Source organism: Xiphophorus couchianus, chromosome 4 (assembly GCF_001444195.1).
Source record: "Xiphophorus couchianus chromosome 4, X_couchianus-1.0, whole genome shotgun sequence".
In the NCBI taxonomy this organism is placed as follows: domain Eukaryota; kingdom Metazoa; phylum Chordata; class Actinopteri; order Cyprinodontiformes; family Poeciliidae; genus Xiphophorus; species Xiphophorus couchianus.
Genome location: NC_040231.1, coordinates 34,591,401 through 34,613,965, shown reverse-complemented (window position 1 = coordinate 34,613,965; position 22,565 = coordinate 34,591,401). Strand labels below are relative to the sequence as shown.

Genomic DNA, 22,565 nt, shown 5'->3' with positions numbered 1-22,565 from the left:
CATTTTTTTGAATCTTTGCAAGGACTGCTATAAGTTGATTTTTATATTGACAGCATGTTATATTTTATTTTTATTTTGTCTACAATTGCTACTCAGTGGTGGTTGTTGTGTGTCTTGTCTCTATGCTGTAACTGCGAAGTAATTTCCCTGCTGGGATGAATAAAGTAATTCTATTCTATTCTATTCTATACTTCTTTTACTCTTACTTGAGTAATTTCTTGGATGGCTACTTTTTACTTTTATTTGAGTAAAAAATACGATGCAGTAGCAGTGCCACTCTTACTGGAGTACCATTTTTGGGTACTCTGTCCACCTCTGCTTGTGAGAGGATGATGAAGAAAACGTTGCGTAAATAACCTTATTTTTCTGCCACTCACAATATGGCGGACGTCTGTAATTGACGAAAAAAGGTGGTCACGTGCATCTGAACAGCTGATCGTGACGTCAGGAAGCAACATGGCGGACTGGAACAGAGGTACAGTTTGTTTTTAGACACGTATTCACTTTCTGAGATTAAGCTGTTCGTTATGTTTATCAATCATATAACTCTCTTATTGCCTAAATGCAACGTCGTGGTGGTGGCTTAGTTCGAACTCCACCGTACGGGATGACAACTGCGATTAATTCATCTAAACTAGCCTTAAACTTGCGAAGCTAGTAACTTTACAAGTTTCTAACAAAGAGTAGACTGAACGTGTCTATACTGAGCTATATATATATATATATATATATATATATATATATCAATAACGTGACGCCCATTTTTTTGTCCGGTGTTATAGATTAACTGGTTGCCAAATTAACTGGTTGCAGATGTTTCTAAATTGTAGGTGGCTGTGTTGATGCCTGTTGAAAAATGCTACTTGTGTGACAAAGCCGTTAGCAAAACTATACTATAAATCCCATTTGAAGCAAATATGTTTAATGTTGCATGTGAAAATTATATTTCAAAACAAGTTTCTACAGAGCAGCGTTGAGTTCGCTTCGAAAACACTGCAATTGAGCAAAACCAGATCAATGAGTAACACGACAATCCCATTCACATTCAGGTTCACCAGAATAAATTAATTTCATCTCATGAAATCAACATGAGACAGCCACAATGTAAACCTAAGTGGAAGATTTCTGCTTTTTGTAACCAGCACTGATCAGAAAAACATGGTAATTAACTCTCTACTACCTGTAATGTGAGTTGCTTAACACTTCTAGCCTAGTGTGTGTTTTTGGCTCAGATCCTGCAATGCAGCCGCACTGTTTCTGAACTTTCTTCATTTTGTTAGCGACATTACCAACAGCAAGTGTCGCTAAACAATGAGGTTGGTGTCATCATATTTAATAAAATTTAAGTCACATCTGCGTCTCCCAGATGCCTCCACCAGTTAATTCAGCCACCAGTTAATCTATAACACCAGCTCTACTTTTTATAGTTAAAAAAATGGTTCAAGCTAATAAAAAGAAACCACAAATATGCAATATATCTTCCACATACACACCTTCTTTTATCTTTCAAAAGCTGTTTTTCTTGGCCATTTTTTTGGTCTTTAAAAGGTCAAAATGTCATGCTGTGCGACTGTCCGAACTCAATTACTGCTTTAAAATTTCTTAAAAATTACATTAAATCTGTTCAAATTTTTTTTTTTCCTGTTTGGCATGATTTTCAAAGTCTTTTCTTCATCCTGTGCAAACTTTGAAAGCATTTTTAGTTATAATTCCATTGTAACATTTAAACAAACTTTTCCGAAAATGTCCATTTAACAAAATATCGTGGTGCGACCATCAAGAAATTCCCATTTTTGAACTTATATTTTGAAATCCAGTTAAAAACAAGATGTTACATCATCCAACAGTCTGCAAACAGTCCTTGGATACATCAAAGAGGTTTGTTAATTTTTCTGAAATTTCATAAAAAGTGCCACTTTTAGCAGTAGGTATGTACTGTAGTTGCTATATTTGGGTATCAGGTGGTATGAACTAAAAAAAACTATTAATATTTAAATATTCCTACAATTTTCTGTTTTGATTATGAATTTCATATTTGCCTTGTGTGGGAAGTTAGCTTGTTTTTTTAAGGAGGTAAATTATTTACGTGTTACTAATTACTGAACATGAAAATATCATTTGGTGGGACCATTGTAATGATACATTTATGTTCTTGAAGGATAGTATATGTGCTTTTAGTGCTTTTATTTTTGAATTCAAGACTCAAATGCAAAAACAGTACTTAGTATTATTATTTCCAGAATAGATTTTTGTACAATTTTTGTATTTTTTTGAACAATATTATGATAAAAATACAATTGAACATGTAACATTAGGGGAGTAGGTACGGCATGTATTTTGTCATTTATTGTTTTGATCTATCTAGCTAGATGCCACTGTCATCAAGCTGTGAGCTATGATGAAGTACCATGTGTGGGCCAGGTACTTCAGGATGTGGGAGAAAAAGTCCAAGTCAGCACCATGCGACAGTCTGACAAGAACTTGTTCACATGATCACATGCTCATCAGATCCGGAACCAGCAGCAACCTCATTCAGTTCCAGGTTGAACAGCCAAGACTGGGCAAAGTTCACAAATACCTGGTTCTAAAAACTGCTTGAAAATAAGCATTTCCCTTTGTTCACATGGACATGTAGTTGTGTGCCGATCGATCGGCCACCGATCATAATTAGCTGATTTATTTATTTATTATTACATTTTTGTTAATTTATTTACATTTGGGAGATTGAAAATGTCTGTCTTTATTCATTTTCTAAAATAAAATTAGAAAATTAAAGTAATCTCCTGTACTTTCAGATTTTATTAAGGATATGATTGAAATACCTATTACGAAGTTGATTACTGCATTAATTTTTATGCAAATTAAATGGTGTTTTATTTGTGGTGTTTTTAGTAATGTACTGTTCCTACTTGTAATTTTATTTTTATGTTTTAAAAGGATTATGACCTGTTTCCTGGCCTACATATTTGTATAAATAATTTGGTGCGACCATAAATCATGTGGTGCGACCTATTAAAAAAGTAAATGTATTGAATTCAAAATAGAATATACAGTATCTGGAGCATAAATATTAATCACTAATACAGTATCTTCAAGTGATTGAAGATTTATTTATTTTTTATCACAGTTTGATGAAATGGTGAAGAAAAACAGTGATCAAGTCAATTATAAATGGAATTTCACAGTTCTTTGGGAGAAAAAAGTGTCATAATTGCCAGAAAAATACAAAGAAATGTAAAAACTCTGTTTTTAAACACCTTAAATAAATGGAAATTTATAAAACAAATGTTTAATACATCATGGAAAATACCTTATTTTACGACAAATTATTTTACGGTCGCACCACATGACATTTTTTAATACCACAGTCAAATTATATTGATAATAAACCTCTGAAAGGGTCTAATTTTAATGTTAAATTATGATTTCTGTGTGCACAACATTTCACATGTTCTAGTAATTACAATGGATATACATATTTTAAAATTTTTTAATTTAGCCTGGTGGAAATGCTTATATGTCAATGACCCATATATACTGTATATATAGTATATATAAAGTATAGACCAAAAGTTTGGACACACCTTTTAATTCAATGAGTTTCCTTTATTTTCATGACTATTGACATTGTAGATTCACACTGAAGGCATCAAAACTATGAATAACACATGTGGAAATATGCACTAAACAAAAAAATGTAAAACAACTGAAAATAGCCCTTATATTCTAGTTTCTTCAAAGTAGCAACCTTTTGCTGTGATTACTGCTTTGCACACACTCTGCATTTTCTTAATGAGCTTCAAGAGGTCGTCACCTGAAATGGTTTTCACTTCATAGGTCAACCTGTCCTGTCAGGTTAATAAGTGGGATTTCTTGCCTTATAAATAGTCATGAAAATAAAGAAAACCAATTGAATTAGAAGGTGTGTCCAAACTTTTGTTCTTTACTGTATGTATATATATATATATATATATATGTATAAGCTGGGTTATGTAAAAAGTAAAATTCTTAGATTTAATAATGTCAGTTTTAGGCCTTAGCAAGACTTAGATGAGCCCAGATTTCAGATCCAAAGTCTTAGTCCTTCAGTTAGACCGTAAGTTTGTACATTTGTTCTTTTATCATTTTCTCAATGCGCTTTTTTGTCATTTTTTCATTCCTCGTGTCGTAGTTCTTGTAGGCATTTCTACAAAGGCTTTGATGTTTTGCAGTAAACAACCCTGTAGAAATGAATTTAAAGCCAAAAATTGTCCCGTTATAGTTTTGCGATGGATCTAAAATAAAAACGTTCATTCTAGTTTTTATGCTACCTCCTTTGTCAAGAAAGGAAGTGTATCTTTAACAGGAATTTCAGTAGTTGACTGAAATCAGTCAAGATTAGCTGTAAGGAAGCTTTCTGTATAGTGTGTTTGAAGTGAAACTGGGTAACCTGGACAGTGGGTGTAAAAGCACCAGAGGCACAAGAGAGACCTTAAAAAAATAAATCACTGGATAAAGTTTTATTTCACTTGCTTAAAAGAAGTTCTGTTAAGTCCTACCATTTTCTTCATATAATGAGAATGAAATATAAAGTCTTAAATTAATGTTTGTTTCTTTAAAAAAAAATCATTCACTCTTTTCAAAATAAAAACTGCCATGTTTAACAATAACATGAATGTAATTTGACTGTAATTTGAATCTACTAGAGAACTGATTTACAGGAGAAATGCAATGTTAGTTACTCAGTAGACATAATGGATCGTCAGTCCATTATGTCTCCAAACTTACAGGTATAGGATTTTTTTAAAAGTCTTTAAACTGTCAAAAATAAAAACATACTGTGGGTGGGGAGGCGCTTAACAAAAATCTTGATTTTAAATTCCAACTTGTAAACATTTAACACTGGCCTGGTCGTTTGTGTCTGTGTGTCTTCAGGTCATGGCTCTGTCGACAGCATGCTGGATGCTGAAAACAAACGACTGACTGATAACTTGGCCAGCAAAGTCTCCCGACTGAAATCGGTATGTAACCTTACATACCGATTTGTATGTAAGAAGCTTATTTCTACCGGTCTGATTATCAGTGATGGTAGTCAGTTGTCTACCTACCTGCTTGTTATTTTGAGATTCTAGCCACAGGTGCTACTTCCTTCTTCCATTTGTATTAAAGGGGCAGTATTATGTAAAGTTGACTTTTTTGAGCTTTACATCATGTTATAATGTTTACCCTCATCAAAAACATATTTGGAATGTTGCCTTGATTCTTTCATGCATGTTTGAGAAATCCTTTAATCCTTAAATTTTTTATAGCATCTGAAGGGTAACATGGTTACTTGATCATGTTATAAAATAATACTATGTGCCTGGAAAATACATAACGCTATCCTTTTAAGTAAATTTTTTCTCCAAACTTAGAGGTTTAGAATTTTTTTTCCAATTAAGAAAGCTTTGTGACTTTTATGGACATACAGTTTGATATAAGGAGCAGTTCCAAACTTTGTCATACTAATTGAATCTTTCTCTGACAGCTGGCTTATGACATCGACAGAGAGGTGGACGATCAGAATGACTACTTAGACAACATGGTGAGTCTGTCTTGCCTCTGATGTAAGCGGTTCTTGCGGACCTCTAGGTCTTATTGCAGGTGTGTGTTGAAAGAAACTAAATCTGTAATTGTCTTCTCCCTCTTTGTCTTTCAGGACTCAAACTTCATGAGTGCAACGGGCCTGTTGAGCGGCAGTGTAAAGCGGTTTTCCACGATGGTCCGATCTGGCAAAGACAATCGACGTCTCCTCTGCTACGTCTCCGGAGGGCTGGTTCTGGCCTTCTTTCTTCTCTATTACCTGGTTTCCAGGATCCAGACCTGATTTCAGGAGAACATCGTCAACCTGTGTTGATGTGAAACTCAGACTGACAAACCTTAGCTGATAGGCTTGAGTAGCCTCTAAGGTCCTCATGCTAAGAAAACACCTTTTTGATAAAAAGAAATCGGATGTATATATGTGTATGTTTAGCTGAACTGATGTACAGCAGCTGGTATTTGCTATCTCATTTGGGGAAACTATAGTGAGTGTTGTTATGCTAAAGAGCAGGGAACATGTCAACATGCCGATGCTTCCAGGAGGTGAGTGATTCCAAAGTGGAGCAGAAGGAAAGTTTCATTCAAACACATCAAGGAGGAACAACTAACTGTTACCTCCAGCCCTGCTAGGTCATGCTTTCAGTCCAGGTTCTATATGATGTTTACGCCTTGTGATTGTTTGAGAAGCTTCTAAACAGAATGGTTGACCCAATGCCATCATGCTTCTGGTTTACCTCAGATTTAAGTAAGCAGACTGAATTTACAAAGTGCTAGTCATGGAGCCAAAACAGCCAGTAGGGTGGGTGTAACAATAAGGTTGGGTTACTGAACATGTGATCACAGCTACAACACACTAGGATGGGATGCAACCAGAGCAGTAAAACCTTTATGATCATACGGTCAGGTGTCTGTTAGTTTGCTGATTCACTTTTTTTTAATCCCAAGTTATAGAAATAATAATCAGGGATGTTTTTGGTCTTTATATTGCTTTGAAAAAATGAACAGATGAATTGATTGAATAACTTCCTGGCAATATGAAAACTTGATTCCTTTCCTAACAAATTTATCTTCAGTAAACACCATTTAATGCTGGTCACAAAAATTCTTGTTTTCTCGTGAAAAGGTCATTTCTTTTTTGGGGAAAAAAAAGGTTTGTGAGCTCATAAAGTAATAGCGGCTTAAAAAACAGTATTTTGTTTGATTTGATTTATGTATTTCAAACTGGGTTTTTAAAAACAAGGAAAAAAGCAATGCATTCTGTTCAGTTTAATCCTTTTATGATTGTGTCAGGCTGATTAGTACTTGTTAGTGGAGTCACAAGAGAACTAGGCTGGTGTGTTTAAGAGCCATTGATAAACTAAATAGCTCTACAAATTAATTTATCATTCCTATCAGAAAAAATACTCACAAGATACTAAGTGTTACCATATTGTAATTTCCATGTTCTTGTTTTTATGTTTTACTGTGTTTACTTCACCAATTATTAATATCACCCATCGTTAAATTTCCAGTTGGTTTTTAGCTTAATTTTTTTCTAAGCATCCATAATAGAAAGTTTAGAGAACTGGATTTTTTTTGTATTTTCCAACTCTCCCCCAAGTTTCCAGGTTCTTTGGGCATGTGTTAGTTTTAACAGCAGACTTTTATTTACTGATTGAGCAATATTCATCATTAGCAAATTACAACACAGTCTTCTTTTTTAGACCCTAAGTGTTGAGGAAAAAAAGCTGAAAGGGTTAGATTTGAAACTTTTTCTGATAAATTGATACAGTCTAATAGGAAACTCTTGATGTGTAATGCTTAATTTAATATGGATGAAATTCAAACGGATTTTTCTCAATATGTTTAATGCACTGTGTAACATACTGTCTGCTTTCAATTCCTTCCTGCTATCAGATTACCTAAATGAATTACTCTACCAGTAAATAAATGTTTCTCACTAATAACTTGATTGTTTCTTCAGGGATATAATGTTAACTTTTCAGATGTTTTACAATGCTCAAATGCATTATAGCAAAATTAATTACTGTGGTTCATTTAGATATTGAGCATAAAATGTTCAAGATGTTCTAAGTTGTTTTCAGGGAAAGTGCTTTGATATTTTGTTTCATTGGTTGTTTTGGTGGCATAACTGAAGCACATAGAACACATTAAGGAGAACAGTGAGCACTTTGTTACCGTTCAGTAACTTGTCTGAATAATATAAAGAGCACAACCACAGACATATAAGTAAGTAGAAAATATTGAAACTGATCAAAAGCCTCCACTTTTTTCTTTTTACTGTTTTTAACTCACTATACCAGAAAGTTCTGCTGCACTACAAAAAAGTCCTTCATGGCAAAAACTCTTAATGTCTTAATCACAGATTTAAAAGAATTTGTTGTAAATATTACCTGCAAGTGATTTATTTTGCAGTTATTTTTATGTTGTCTCCTGTTAAAGGAAAATGCTTACATGGTTTTCCATGGAGTTTAAATAGAGCTGGTTTGTTTTAAGTGTATTATAAGCGGATGTGAATGGATAATGTCATGTACAGAGCAAATTCAAAAGTGTTAAATGTTTTGGTGGTAGTAGACTTAATTTTACTCTAATAGAGTCACATTCTGTTTATGTAACTCTGGGGTGTATATTATTAGTAGTTAAAATCCAGTGTTAAAACAAAGTATTTCCATATCAAATCTAGAGGTGTTAAAATGGAATCAGTAACTCTTGACTTCTTAACTCGGTGCACTTGGTAAGTAATTTTTTCTGAGTTGGTTTATAACTATTATTTTGAGTAGAGATCAAGCTGTATAATATACATCACGTCGCCACACGGCTCGGTGTTAGTTAGTGATGGGTAAATGAGGAGTCATGTATCGTTTCGACCCAAAGCAAAACTGTATTGATACTGTGTCCATACTGTGTCACTGAATACTGACACCTGCTGCACGTTAAAAATCCCAGCATTTAACGTAGTTGACAGACTGATTTGATGACCTAGTCTATACAATAAGATTTAAGTCATTGTATTTTATTGTATATTGTATTATGTTATATCTTCAGTTAAATTCTAAATATATTTGATATTCTTCGATACAGTCAATAAATAATGTGAACATGTACCAAGTGATGAAAATGAAAGTGAACGTGTTTGAAATGAGGATGCTTGTGGACTGTTCCCCCCGACCCCCACACAAATTTTCATAAAAAAAAAAAAAAAGTTTTTCCAACAATTTGAAATTTAGCCTGTTCCGTTTTTTGGCACAACTTCTCCTGATGTAGAAAAGATGAAGTAAACAATACATTCTCATGAAATAGTTTATAAAAAGCAACAGTAATTTGTAGAATGGCTGTATACCTGAGTGTATCTGCGACTTGATTCTGATGCCTGGCACTATAAAGGCTCAGCATCGAGGAGGTGAAATTATTTAAATAAAACAGAGTTTAGTGACACTGTATATTGTCCATATAAATTTAATTTTTTCTTTTATATTTATTTTGTACGCATATCTTTATGGATGTGTTTTGATGGAAATGTCTTTTTTTATTTATTTACAGCGGGTTTGTCTTTATTTTCCTTTTTTCTGTCTAAAGATTTTTATTTATGGAGGGTAATTTAAGAATACAATTATGAAATGCATGATTTAAAAGGAGAAACATATACAACACTTAACCTGCAGAACATAACATGAAAGTAAACTAAGAGTCAATTTCAGCTGAATTTGGATTCAGATAGAGTAGAAACTGAAAAGAACCGGATGAAACAACAACGAAGTGATAACCAATGCCTTATTTTCTGACGTAAGATCAAAATGGTCCCAAATTACGAAACCTTTCGTATGCCTTTCGTTTGTACCGTAAAAGATCAAGAAATCCTTTGGCAAATGCATTCCGCTGACAGATTCGCTTCCTTATAAACACAGTTTTGCGCGCCAGTGATATTTCCAAACACTTCCTGTATCGGTCACGTGACTTGCTGAAAGCAAGACACGCACAGACACAGACGGGGTTTTGGTTATGGGCTTGACACATGCGCCGACGCATCGGTGTAACACCTGCCCTTGAGGAACGACTTTGGGCACCCCTGATATATTAGGATCAGTATGGTTGCGGATGAATCGCCAGTCGTCAGGGTCAACCTCCCCCTCCCGAGTTCTCCATGGATTCTTCGAAGATTCAAGCTCCAAAAATGATTATGTAAGTGTTAATATCTCTGAAACTCCACATTTCTGTAATTGAGGCTAGTTGTTAGAGTTGTAGTAAAAATATATTCCTTCGTTCCATTTTTATTGTTATGTTGTTTGTTTGTTATGGTCCAGAGACCAACACTGGCTATCGTACTGGGAGACTGAAGACTGTCCAATGCAGTGGAGGAGTACGGTGATGTCCCCGGCCAAACAGCCCAACAACCCGAAGACAATCTGTGTTAGTGAGTGGACAGCTCTTTGGGGGAGTGCAGAGAGGCCCAAACTCTTATCAACAGAAACATAAACTGGGTAAGAAGTGATGGATCTGAATATCAGGTTGGTCTGTTATGTACTGTAATATCCGGCAATGTATCTGTTTAAAGAACATTTACTCTCATATTACATGAACTGCTTGCTTTACTTTCTCCACCTTGTACATTGAACAATTTCATGCATATTGTATTGAAGAAAAATGTATTAAGCATACTCCATTTTGTATTGCACAGCTGATATGTCAGACCTTTTGATAAGCAATATGTGAATGAAAGCGACATGTGAAACATGCACATTATTCCATGTTGTTATATGTTTTGTAATTATGGTGCACGTTTTGAAATAAATGCATTTGAGAAAATCATTGCCTCTTTATTAAATGTTTATTTTCCAAAGATTTTTTAGAAGTTCAAAGCAATAAAATACCTATTTAATATTAATTACAAATAACTCTTATGAAGTTAAAAATACTCTGTGAGAGTTCATATTAAGATCTAACACTGAATTTGTGTTAGTAAGTATTAAATGATTAACTCCAGCAGATTTGATATTTGACACTTAATTAGAGTTAAGGTATCAACTCTCCAAAAATAATTAAATGAACACTTCCTGGTGTGGACCCATATAGACACTTTAAAATTGTTGAAATCATATCTGACAGTTAATTTGGGTCTGCTGGATTTGCTGTGTATTCAGTGAAAGGGCTCAGGGTTAGGGCTGACAAAGTTCATATTGTGTTCTATTCTGGTAAATTTGTTGCAGCCAACATAGTTTTTTTTATTTTATGAATGATTTTGTAATTCAGTATGAATAGTGTTCCACCACAGGCAGCCCTGTGGAAGTGCAAACAAGGAGTCTGCTCTGAAACACCATGAAACTGAAACATAAAAATTAATAGAAGTAAAAAACACAGATTTTTTGACAATTATCAATGAGTTGGAGAACAAAGCATGGGTATTTTCAACATCGCTTAAGTATGAAATACGCGTGCAAAATTGCTATTTTTGGCCGGATTCTCATCGGGTCAATTCGTACCCGTTCGGCATTTTCCGGTTTATCGCTTGCCGTAGGTTTGAAATAAAAAGAAATTACGATTGCCCTTTAATTTTCCGGGTCAGCTCGAATTTTGTAAGAGTTTTCCTGAGTTTCTGGTAAATACAGTTATAGTTTATTTCAGAAAATTTAACTTACGAGTTCCGTTATTTGTGCGTCGCTTTGTTCGAGGCTCCGGGAACCTCGGATCTGTTTCTTTGTTCCGCGGCCGCTCGGCCCTATTCGGTTCTTGTCGTTCCGCGGAAGAATGGACGAGGCAGCCTCGGCCACGAAGGCACTCGGGCTGGATGAACCGCCCATCGGTGGGTCGGTGGAGGGAGTGGGCTCGGATACGGAGTCGGAGGCCGAAGTCGCTCCGATGTCTGTGATAGCGGAACCGCGAAACATTGACATGAGAGCCGAGCACCTCCCGAACTCAGACGAGGCCGAAGCGGCATTCGCAGGTAGGCAGCGGCAGGAGGCCATGGCTGTTCAGGAGGGTTAACAGAGGGTTAGAGATAGTTAGCATAACAAGCCCAACGAATGTATTACTTTTTATTGGCATATCTCACATAAAATCACAGGAGTATTCTGCATTTTTAAACAACCACCGAAACTTTGTGGTTGATATTTGGACCCAATTTCATTCAAGTATGTTCCTGAAGTAATTTTAAGAGTCTCAGTGATTTATCCAATGTTCTTTCATTTTCCTGTAAGAAATATTTATTAATATAAATAATGATACAAAATACAGATATTACTCAAAAATGTAACCCCGAAGCTATAAGTAAAAAATGTCAATATTGAAAATATATTGTGGAGGCTGCCTCAGTTGTAGTGTGGCCCCCACCCACCAAAAATATTGCATTTAATCTACAATGACTTACAAAAGAAGACGTCAGACTAATTTAATTTATTTCTATCTTGCAATACACAATGAAATAATCAAAGAACTTGAAATAAATGGATACTGACTTATTAGTTTTAGTAACTTTGGTTGCTAAAAATGTTCATTTTAATTGTTTAAAAAATCATGGAAGTTTTTAATTGTGTCATCAATTCACTCAAAAAAGAGTGTACCCATTGTGAGGTCACGATAAACCTTCAGTGTTCCCATCTTACTTTATTGAAAAACATTGAACAATACCCAACGATACAAACTTATTTTAGGTGCACATGAGATAGTGCTCTCACATATAAATATAAAGTTTAGCAAACAGAAGGCCAATTGTGTCTAACTTTCCGGAGGCAGATAAGATCGGTGGATATGGTCGGTTTCCCAAGCAAGTATTGGCTGATCGTCCAAAATTAAGGAAATTGGTTGGTTCACTCCAAGTTTGCAATCTTAAGTTCATCAACATAGAGGAATTTAAATACAAGCTTTTATTGTGTGCCATACTTTCAGCTGTGAAACTGGTCTGACTTCATTTCACAGTCCTGTCTTATTCACAGAAATAATTTGTTGTAGTTTTTCTTGGACCTCAGTGATTTTTATCTTTTGGGGCTGATCAGAGGTGGCTGCAGTGACCGTGGCGGATGTTCAGGCTGCAGAAGACAATGTTTTCACCACCACAGTAGCTACGTCAGCAAGCCTTCCTGAGCACGTTCTGGTAAATAACACCTCACTGCTCAAATTTCTCCATGGACTCATGTCTGATTTGTAAGGTGACTTTATGGAGGAATAAAAGTGAAAGTTCACTTTCACATAATTTATTTTGACATCATATATATTGTTGTAGGACTTGTGAAAAATAATTTGTCTAGGAATTCAAAAATGCACCAATCCAACATTATCTGTATTGAAAGAAATTCTATATCGGTGACAATGTGCCCGACCTATAAGGGTGGATCTATTCATTCTAATTCTATGCTTTGTGCTCTGCTTTATTATTTATTCTACACTATATTTATAATTCCTAATTGCACTTTCTGAACCATTTGAAAGATTTGTTGCAGTTTATTTTTTACGTGTTTGACCAAAGTAGTCAACCTATTGTTTTTGTCACTTTCAGTTTCTTTATTTATTTTACATTGGCTCTTCTACTCCTAATTGATTGACAGAACAAATGAAAGTTGTGTTGTTTTTTCATGTTTGACCAAGCTTGTGAATCCTTTGGTGCATTTAAGAGTACTGTACTAGTGCAGAGTTATCAAATATGTTTGTAGTCCAGTACATTTATATCTGTTAAAAAAACAACAAACATTTTAAATCAGTTCAGTACTTTTTTTTCTGTATCGGTTCACCATCGGCCGATGCTAAACCTCAGATATCTGTATTGTATGGGAAATTAATATCATTTACAGCATGTTATTGTTTCCGTATTTGACTGTTTGTGTGTGCTTACAGAGTGGCAGGACCACTTTGCAGCTGGGCGAAGGGCTCAGTACCCAGAAGGCCACCCTGATTGTTGTTCACACTGATGGCAGCATCGTGGAAGCAACGGGCCTCAAATCTGCCGCCACCATCACATCCGGTGTGCTGTACTGTCCTGGCAGGACGATGCTTTTTATCAGCAAGTGAAAAATGATCACAAATGATTTATATCCCTCTGTGTGCGTCTGTCAGGCCCTCAGACTCCACCCACTCCTCTGACTCCGCTGCAGGACAAAGACTCTTGCTCCAAATACAACTGGGACCCATCGGTGTACAACAATGAGCTGCCGGTCCGCTGCAGGAATACGAGTGGAGTCTTGTACAAGAACCGGCTGGGATCAGGTGACATCTTGTGAAAATTCTGTCTTCTGTCTTGTGGTATCAGCACAAATCTATTGCGTCTACCTGCCTCTATGTATAACTAGGGCTCAACTTTCTGAATTTAATATTAAAAACAAGTAACTTTTTTAATAAAATACTGGCATCTTTTTCATTTTCCAATATCTGATTCCATATTCTGTCAGTATTAATATCGGATATTGATATTGGCCCAAATCTTCATATCAGTGCATCCCTACCAAGTTCAATATGTTTTAGTCCTGGGTTTGCAGAGCACAATGGTTAGGTATTGGTGATTAAAAGCTGCTGAAGCCTGTGGCACCAACTGTAATTCTCTATTGAAATAACAATCTGAGTCTGTTTCCATGTTCCATGTTTCTCTGTGTTTATTCACTATTTATTCATATAATTCATTGCTAAATTTCCAATTGGTTTTAACTTGCCTATTTTCCTCAAAGGATCTATAATATAAAGTTTAGGCAACTGAATATTTTTTTGTATTTTTGTTTTTTTTCCCCACGCTCTTTGGTCATGTTAGTTTAAACAGCAGACTTTTATATATCGATAGTTTGCTCAATATTCATTAACAGCAAACAGTCTTGTTTGCGTTATTCCTGACATTTTCTATGCTAAAATAGTTGTGCATCGTTTAGGGGGCAAAGGTCGTTGTATCAAACACAACCAGCAGTGGTTTGCTCCGACTGAGTTTGAAGCTTTGGCGGGAAGAGCGAGCAGCAAAGACTGGAAGAGGAGCATCAGATACGCTGGCCGACCTCTGCTTTGCCTCATACAGGTACTGAACTGTGCAACAGCTACACTGTAGGACTGCAACTGTACTGAACACTTTCATGGTTTCATGGTGTGTTTTACTATTTCATACAGATTCTAAACAGAAAGCTGGAGTACATCTTTCCCTCCTCTGTTTCTTTGTGTGTGTGTGTGTGTGTGGGGTGTGTGTGTGTGTGTGTTTTAGGAGCATATTCTGAACCCTCATGCTGCTTCCTGTACCTGTGCCGCCTGCTGTGATGACCTGACACATGTGAGTGTCTGTAGGATTCAACACATGCCAGTTCACCAACAACAAAAAATCTGCACCCCTGTATCTTTGTTTGAGGCTTTTATTGTGAAGTAAACCATCTTAAAAAGGACCATATAACCGTTCCACAGACATTAGCAGTGAAACTGTGCAATACAGAATCTCTTGGTTGTGGTTTTGATGGACTAAAATAAACCCAAAGATTTTATTTTGTCTTTGAGCCCCCCCCCCCCCCCCCCCCCCCCAAAGTGTTAAGTAGTTCAGATTAAAACCTAAACTTAAATCTAATTACACCTGACTGACTCAAATAAACCCATGTTTTTCATTTTGTCTTATAGAAGTGTATTTTTGACCCAAACACAATGAAAAACAATTCAGATTAGCTGATTAGTTTAATCAATTAATCATATGATAAATAAACTTGGTAGTTCTTTGAAAGTCAATTTTGTTTACAAACTTCACAATTAATTTTTTATGGTTTCAGTTGTAAGTAGATTTTATTTCATTTTTTATTTATTGTTTTAGGTTAATGTGTTTTATTTGGATAATATTTAACATATCTTCCAGTGAGAAGTGTTCGTTCGTTATTAAAGTTTACTCATCCTTGAGAGGGTGTACTTGCATTGTTATGCAATTCTCTATATATTTCTTCAAAATGGTCTCAAGATAGCAATATTATAATTTATCACAATAATTTCTGGGGCAATTTATCATCAAGTAAAGTTTGTTATCGTGACAGGCCAATGCACATAAAGTTTATTGAAAAAAAAAAAAAAAAACCCAAACAAAGAATGAAATGTTTGACAATGTAGCATCTAGAGGGCAGATTGTACCTCTCAACATGACCCCACTCTTCTAACGTATTGATTAACATAGGAATTAAATTATGAACTCATTATTTATCCAAAGATCCAGCATAACGTTGGGTGAGCTGAACTATTGTATCACATGTTCAAGTGGCAGAATTAAGATTTTCTCATATTTATGCATTTATTGATATGCATTGCTTCTTTTCCAGTCACCAAAGGATGGGGACTCTGTTACACCAGAAAATATCACCATGGTAAGTGTTTATTGTTTATTTTTTGCATGTTTAGCATGTGTATTTAACCTGTTGTCCATTTCTGGGTGAATTCCTTTCAGTAGCTCTTAAAAGAGCTCACATCAGTATTAAAATCTTACGTTTTCTGACATAGAAATGATTTCATTTGCAGGGATATTAATAATGAATAAATTAATAATAATAATTTTAATTTGAAACAGCTTTACATCTCATTTATCCTGTAAATGAGAACCAATATCCTGTACAGCTCAGCTAAAAAACAAATATCCCTCCACATTCCCTCTGTGATTATCAGGGAAAAGAACTTTCTACAAATACAGAATCTACTTTTTTGTCACTATTTATTATACGTTTGAAAGTAATTCATTTTAAAATGCCCTGCAGGTCATACCTAATCATAATTGTAAAAAAATCTTCACCATATGTGAAGATTTACAGACTTACAGAAAATAATACTTGAATTGCTAGAAAACTCAGTTTTGATCCTAATTGGAGGTAACCCCTCCTCTGACCTCAGAAGGAATAAAACATGGAAGGATGTGTCTGAAAAATCACTTGAAGTTTGTTCCAGCTGAATGTTTCTGTGGAGTTTATGATTATAAGTTTCAACATGTGATTGCTGTGACAGAGTCCTGATTTACAGATTTATCCCCTGCTGCCAAGCCTTGTAATTCTACTCTGGAAGCCCCTTCCTTCTAATGCTTTTACTTTTCTATATTTTCCACTTACTTATTTGTGTGTGTTTTTGTTAGTTTAGGGCTCAAATCTACCACAAGTCACAGTTTAACAGTACAGTATTGCAAGAAGTAAGATAATCTAAAGTGGTAGTTGTCTCAAAAATCTCATCAGCACTCATTTAATCCACAGCTGCTTGTTTTTTTCCATTTTTTTTTCCAGACCGGCCCTGTCCGTCTCTTTGTTCCTTACAAAAGACGGAAGAAGGACAACGAGCTCCCAGTTGTTCCAGTAAAGAAGGATCTCAGCCCCCTGAAGAATATCCAGCTGACTCCAGGAACCACGTGTATGTCACAGAAATCAGCTTCCTTGTGACTCAGAAAAAATGAACTTTGAACTGGTTCATGCTAATGTTTAGGCACTGCTATAATGGCAGCTCATTAGGATTATCATATTTATGTCTAGCTTTAGACCAGTTTTAGGTCAGACCACATACCTCTGATGTCTTAAGCTTCTGGTTGTGCTCAAAATGTATTTAGTCAGACCATTCCACAATGTTAGCCTGCTTTTCCACTCCAAAACCAGGCTATGTGTAGGATCAATATCCTGTTCAAGTTTTAACTATCTGACCCAAACTGTCACTGTCAGAGGAAAAACAATCGGTTCCAATATTCAGGAATAATTCAGCATCCATCATAACCTGAAAGATGCTTGATCAGCAGTTCCACTGTCCACCATGAAGCGAGTTTCACAACAACATGGCATCATACTACGGAAAGTCTAAACATACTCCACCAGAACAGAAAAATAATGTTCTCTCTACCAGCGCTACAAGAAAAAAAAAAGATTGTGTTCCTGAGGCCTCAGTCTGGTCTTCACATTCAGGATAGACCTTTTATTTTTTTACATGGTTACCAAAAACTATCGTATGATTGGCCAATCCTGCTATTTTCTCTCTCTGACAGTCACGGTGTCCCCGTCGGGGCAGTTTGCTACCTCCAACACGTTGACCTTTGACCGTACGCCAACAAGCGACGCTGCCTCGGCCGCCATCATCTCAGATGGGTCAGCACAGAGCGACGTGTTTGCCAGCACCACAGGTACGCTCTGTCAGTGAGACACTAACTTCACCTGGTTTGTTCTTTTCCAAATGAAGGCAATAAGCATCAGGTGTTTTTTAATCAAAATGGGACCATGTTATTTTCAGAGTACTATGAGAATAACTAGTTGTCACTTTTTTGCTGTTTGAGAATTTATACAATACAAGAAATCACCTAATGTGATGAGCATGCTAATACAGAGTATAATCCTGTTTTTTAAACAAGCTGGTCTAGTTAAAGTACAGCTTTCCCTGAGATGTCAGTCTGCCTGCGTCTTTCTTCCAGTGCTAACAGCACTGCCAGCTCTGGCTGTTGCTCCTCAGCCCATCCAAGCCAAAGTAGCAGTGGGCTCCGCGGCATCATCACCGTCGGCAACGCTGGTGGCGGGGCTGGAAGTGGCGCCTGTAGGGGACGCATGTTCGGCCGTGAATGAAGGAGAGAAGAACACCTGGGTATACCTGGAGGAACTGGCGAACACGCTGATGAGCAACGTGCAGCAGCTGAAGGCCCTGATAGAACAGGCCAAAAACGGTGCTGGGGAGCCAGCAGGGGTCAAAGGTCAGGGGAGCAGGAAGGAGGTGAGGCCAACTCAACCAGAAACTCTAAGAATCAGATAGAAAAGCTCAAACTACTTAGACCGGATCACATAACTGTGAAGGAGAAGGAAAATGATTCATTGTTTTAATTTAAATAAATATAGTCATATAGTCCCTTTGATTTGGCTTAGTAACCCAATAGCCTTCAGAAATCACCTGGTAAGTAAACAGAGACTTCCTAAATAAGAACAGATTGTACATGAGTTAGAAAGTAATCAATGTTCAGACCTACTTCTAATTTAAGAATTTTTGCTTTTTATTTATTAAAAGTCATAAGCCATTGATTATTTTCAACTCACTTTACAAACACTTGTAGAGCTGAAACAATTAATAAGATTAATCATGATTAATCACTTATTGAAATAACTGAGTACTTAATTGTGCAATCAATTTATAGTTAAATGAAGTATACAAACTCCAAAGCATCCAGCTTGCTGAAAGAACGGCAGTAATTAAGCCAAAAATGGACAAAATATATATACATTTTGCATTTAAGATAAAAAAGAATCCTCTTTGTCTGTAAATATAATCTATTCACAACTCCTCAAGTAGCAGTTTTAGCTTCACCTGATCAATTTATTCATTTTCTAACACTCTTGTGGGGTCAGGAGCGATGCTGGTGCCTATCTCCAGCTAACGTTCCGGGCGAGAGGCAGAGTACACCCTGGACAGGTCGCCAGTCTGTCGCAGTTCACCTGGTTCAAATTCTGTAAAAAAAATCTTTTATTAGGAACCTTGTTTATGCAGTTATTAACTGCTTATCCTAAAAAATAAACACTAGAGCAGCCCTTCACCGTATTGACGTGAAGTCAATGAACAGAAAGGTCATGTAGATGTGTTTTTTAGCAGCAGATGCTTCCTTTAGTATGCAGTAAAGGAATGATGTGTTATTTCATTTTAAAATGTTTATTTTATTGCCTACATTTTTTTTTACTTTATTTGTTTATTTACATTTTCATATGTATTCCTAATACTGCAGAAAAATAATCTGAAGTGGTTAAATGACAAAATCTGCAGAATATGCCAATTTCTTACTTTTACTTTAGCTATTATTTACTAAAATAATCGGTAGCTGCAGCCCTAGAAATTTGCACTACTTTGTGTTATTACAGAAAATCACAATTAAAAAATTTTAATTTTGTGGTTTTAATGTGACAAAAGATTCAATTTTTTCGATTTCATAATCGGAAGAACTTTGTGGCGGAAAACACTAACATGGTTTGTGTTCGGTTTGCAGTAAGTTTGAATGCTTGTACACCAAAATAAAACTTGGGCAAAAGTTGTAGGCTTATTAAAGTGATCGCAACACTCTCGGTTACACTCTCGGATACACGTAAGGCACCGGATAGCATGGATAATGAAGCCTGAACGTGTGTGTTTTGGTGTGCAGTGTGGGTTGGGTCAGCCATTCCAGAACCAGATCTCGTTTCAACAACCAGATGACTCTGAGGCCAAAAGGAGCTCTGACATCACAGAGATCATCATCAACGTATGACAAACCAGCTTCCGCAATTTCAGTGGCGCTCGCTCGGCGGTTCCCTCAGTAGCCTAAAGTGATGTGTTCTGCTTCTGCAGGAGATGTGTGTGAACTGTGGCCGGATGGCGATGAGTGAGTGTACTGGATGTCACAAAGTCAATTACTGCTCCACATTCTGCCAGAGGAAGGTGGGTCTCCACACTTCCTACAGAGCCGCAAAGACGGATACTCCCTTTCGTAGATTAGATGTTTTTTGCTTTTTTCACAAAAATATTTCAGATCATCATGCTAATTTTAGCTTTAGACAAAGATAATCAAATAATTTCATTTATCAAAGGCAGAACAATTTAAAGCAACCTGGCTAATGGGAAAAAGTACAGTTATGTCCAAATTATTCATATCCCTGGCAACAGAGTTGGGAGTTAGGAGTATTTTTACTTTTACTTAAGTAATTTTATTATGAAGTATCACTACTCTTACTTGAGTAAAATTACTGTATTATCTACCCATATCTCACACACACACATGCAGTTTTTGTTAAAGTTTCGATAAGTTTTATATTGGAAGAAACTGATTTGGAAAAATGTGGGTTTTTTTGGCCTGATTTTGTTATTTTGTAATTATGTTATTTGTATGAATAACTTTGATCTTTAAAATACAAATATTCCCACATAACTTTATTTTTTAAATATTAAATGATTCATAATTTGATGAGTTATTCAGTACTAGAGCCACCTTTTTACCAAATACTTTTTTACTTTTACTTGAGTAATTTTTGGACGGCTACTTTTTACTTGAGTAAAAATATGTTGAAGTAGTAGTCAAGGAGTCAAACCGAAGACTAAAATGGTGGCCGTGTTGGTTACTGTGGTGTGGCACTAATAACTATTATAAGCACTGTGTTCTATAGAAACCTTCTGTTTCTTGGTCTATGCAGGACTGGAAGGATCACCAGCATTTATGCTGTCAGTCATCAGGGGGCGTCGCTGTTCCGGAGGAGGAGCCAATCACAGCCATCGACATGGACAAAGTGAAATAAAGGTGGAGCTAGCTGCACTGCTGCTCCTCCTCTCCTCTTCAGCTGCTCCGGTTTAACAATAACAACAGTTAACCCTACTCCGATCACTTTATCACATTATCACAGCGGCAACTAGTGCTTATGAGAGGAACTGCATCTGAGCAAACTGAACAATAGTTAAAGTTCAGTAGATAACTGTAATATTGGAGCTCAGTACTTGGTATACCATGCTGTGTGGTAAAATTGTCAAATCAAACTCTGAATATTACTAGATGTCTATTTTTTTATGATCTAGTTTGTTGGACTTTTATTCAATATCACAATGCTTTTATTTAGGGCCTTTCCTGAGACAGTGTTCACTCTGCTAACTTGTTGCCATTTTGACTCTTCATGAAGATATTTGCCTCTCTACCACCAGGCCTGGTAAAATGAGAATGAGACACATCAAAGATAAACGTTCTCTCACATATGTTACAGTGGCCATGTGCTGAAAACTGAAAATAGAATAATCTTAAATGAGGACAAAAAAGTCTTTGTCACAGGTGTGCTTTTTTCTCTGTTCTTTCTCCTAAAATATTTTTATATCATTAAGTCAAGTTTGTTTGCAAAGCACATTTCAGTAACGAGGCGGTTCAAAATGCTTTTACATGAAAGTGATAAAGAAAAAACACAAAGAATCAACACATAATACATTGCAGCGGCAAAATGAAGAGAATGAGTAAAAAGTTGCAATCTAGACAAGAATTGATCTATGTTCATGGTTTTATTATCCATACTGTATTTTAATTGGGTTTTGATATATATAGCTTTGATTTGTAATCATCTGTGTATGCTGCCAGCCTTGGTCAGGTCGCCCTTGAAAAAGAGATTTTTAATCCTAATAAGACATACCAGGTTAAATACATACTTATTATTAATCAAACGCAAATCACTCACTGTTTCAGCAGGTGTGCAGTTTTCTAGAAGACCAATTTTGTAAATGTATTTATGTGGCTCTGGAGGTCCAAGTCAGAGTTCATCTTTACACCAAGTTTTCAACTTATCTCTGGTTTCCAGCTGTAATAACTGAAGTTGTGCGTTAACTCTAGATCGTTCCTCTTTAGATCCAAAGATAATAACTTCAGTTTTGTTTCTGTTCAGCTGAAATAAGTTATGGCACATCTATGCATTGATTTGTTCTAAGAATCTGCTAAACTTTGAATTGTTTCATAGTCTTTGAATTGGTTACATTGTAACGTAGAGAAGTGTGTCATCTGCTTACTTAAGGTAAGTAATCTTACTACATAATATAATCTGAGCCAGTGGAGGGCATGTAGATTTTAAATATGAGGGGCCCTAGAATAGAACCTTGGGGCACCCCACTTGTGATTTTTGCCTGCTCTGATGAAAAGTCATGTCAGCGGTAAGTCATTGTTAAGAATTATTTTGGTTCTATTTTCTGTCATTATTCCCACAAACCCTTATAAATTTAAAGTGAACCATTGATGGAGAATAATAAACAAGCAGTAAGAGTTTTATCTAGAGTTTATTCAATGTCCTAACAAGAAACATCTTCATTTTAAACAATGGAAAACAGACAAAATACAACAACAATAATTATGTAATAAGCCCAAAATCGTTACACAGTGTTGGTAGATTTTGATTTAAAATGACAGAGAATCTGTTAAAGGTCATTTTTCAAAGACAAAATTGATGAAATACGAGTAAAAATACGAAAGGTTGGTCAGCGGTTGTAAGAATTGTTTGATGCTGTAATGCTAATGAAGAACAAAATTCTACTGATTATGGGGAGGAGGCAAATATTTTTGACATTCAATTTTAATTACATGTAAATAAAAACTTAATTTTTTAAAA

At 35.9% G+C, this 22,565-nt stretch overlaps 2 protein-coding genes across 6 annotated transcripts in view; both read left to right on the top strand.

Annotated features, from left to right (window-relative positions):
* Window positions 1-375: 375 nt before the first annotated feature.
* bet1l (Bet1 golgi vesicular membrane trafficking protein-like) lies at window positions 376-8,776 on the top strand. Its single transcript, XM_028014943.1, has 4 exons — window positions 376-475; window positions 4,915-5,000; window positions 5,507-5,563; window positions 5,678-8,776. The coding sequence occupies exons 1-4, from the start codon at window positions 457-459 to the stop codon at window positions 5,843-5,845; spliced, it is 330 nt and encodes a 109-aa protein (XP_027870744.1). The 5' UTR covers window positions 376-456; the 3' UTR covers window positions 5,846-8,776.
* A 2,311-nt stretch (window positions 8,777-11,087) lies between these two features.
* Window positions 11,088-22,565, top strand: part of deaf1 (DEAF1 transcription factor) — a 24,981-nt gene continuing 13,503 nt past the window's right edge. For 4 of the 5 annotated variants that reach the window (XR_003595165.1, XR_003595164.1, XR_003595166.1 and 1 more), the window contains exons 1-13: window positions 11,088-11,497; window positions 12,546-12,643; window positions 13,381-13,507; window positions 13,600-13,749; window positions 14,400-14,539; window positions 14,720-14,785; window positions 15,801-15,845; window positions 16,743-16,866; window positions 17,486-17,620; window positions 17,906-18,198; window positions 19,607-19,705; window positions 19,792-19,881; window positions 20,631-20,734. Coding sequence is in view for 1 of the 5 variants with exons in the window: in XM_028014879.1 (XP_027870680.1) it covers window positions 11,302-11,497; window positions 12,546-12,643; window positions 13,381-13,507; window positions 13,600-13,749; window positions 14,400-14,539; window positions 14,720-14,785; window positions 15,801-15,845; window positions 16,743-16,866; window positions 17,486-17,620; window positions 17,906-18,198; window positions 19,607-19,705; window positions 19,792-19,881; window positions 20,631-20,732 (1,665 nt within the window). In the remaining 4 variants the exon portion in view is untranslated. Of the gene's footprint in view, window positions 11,498-12,545; window positions 12,644-13,380; window positions 13,508-13,599; window positions 13,750-14,399; window positions 14,540-14,719; window positions 14,786-15,800; window positions 15,846-16,742; window positions 16,867-17,485; window positions 17,621-17,905; window positions 18,199-19,606; window positions 19,706-19,791; window positions 19,882-20,630 lie in introns of all 5 variants that reach the window. The other variant, XM_028014879.1, reaches the window with a different exon arrangement.

Coding starts and splice junctions, on each gene's coding strand:
- bet1l (XM_028014943.1), top strand. Junction 5,001..5,506: donor AAGTCTCCCGACTGAAATCG/GTATGTAACCTT, acceptor TTTCTCTGACAG/CTGGCTTATGACATCGACAG. Junction 5,564..5,677: donor ATGACTACTTAGACAACATG/GTGAGTCTGTCT, acceptor TTTGTCTTTCAG/GACTCAAACTTCATGAGTGC.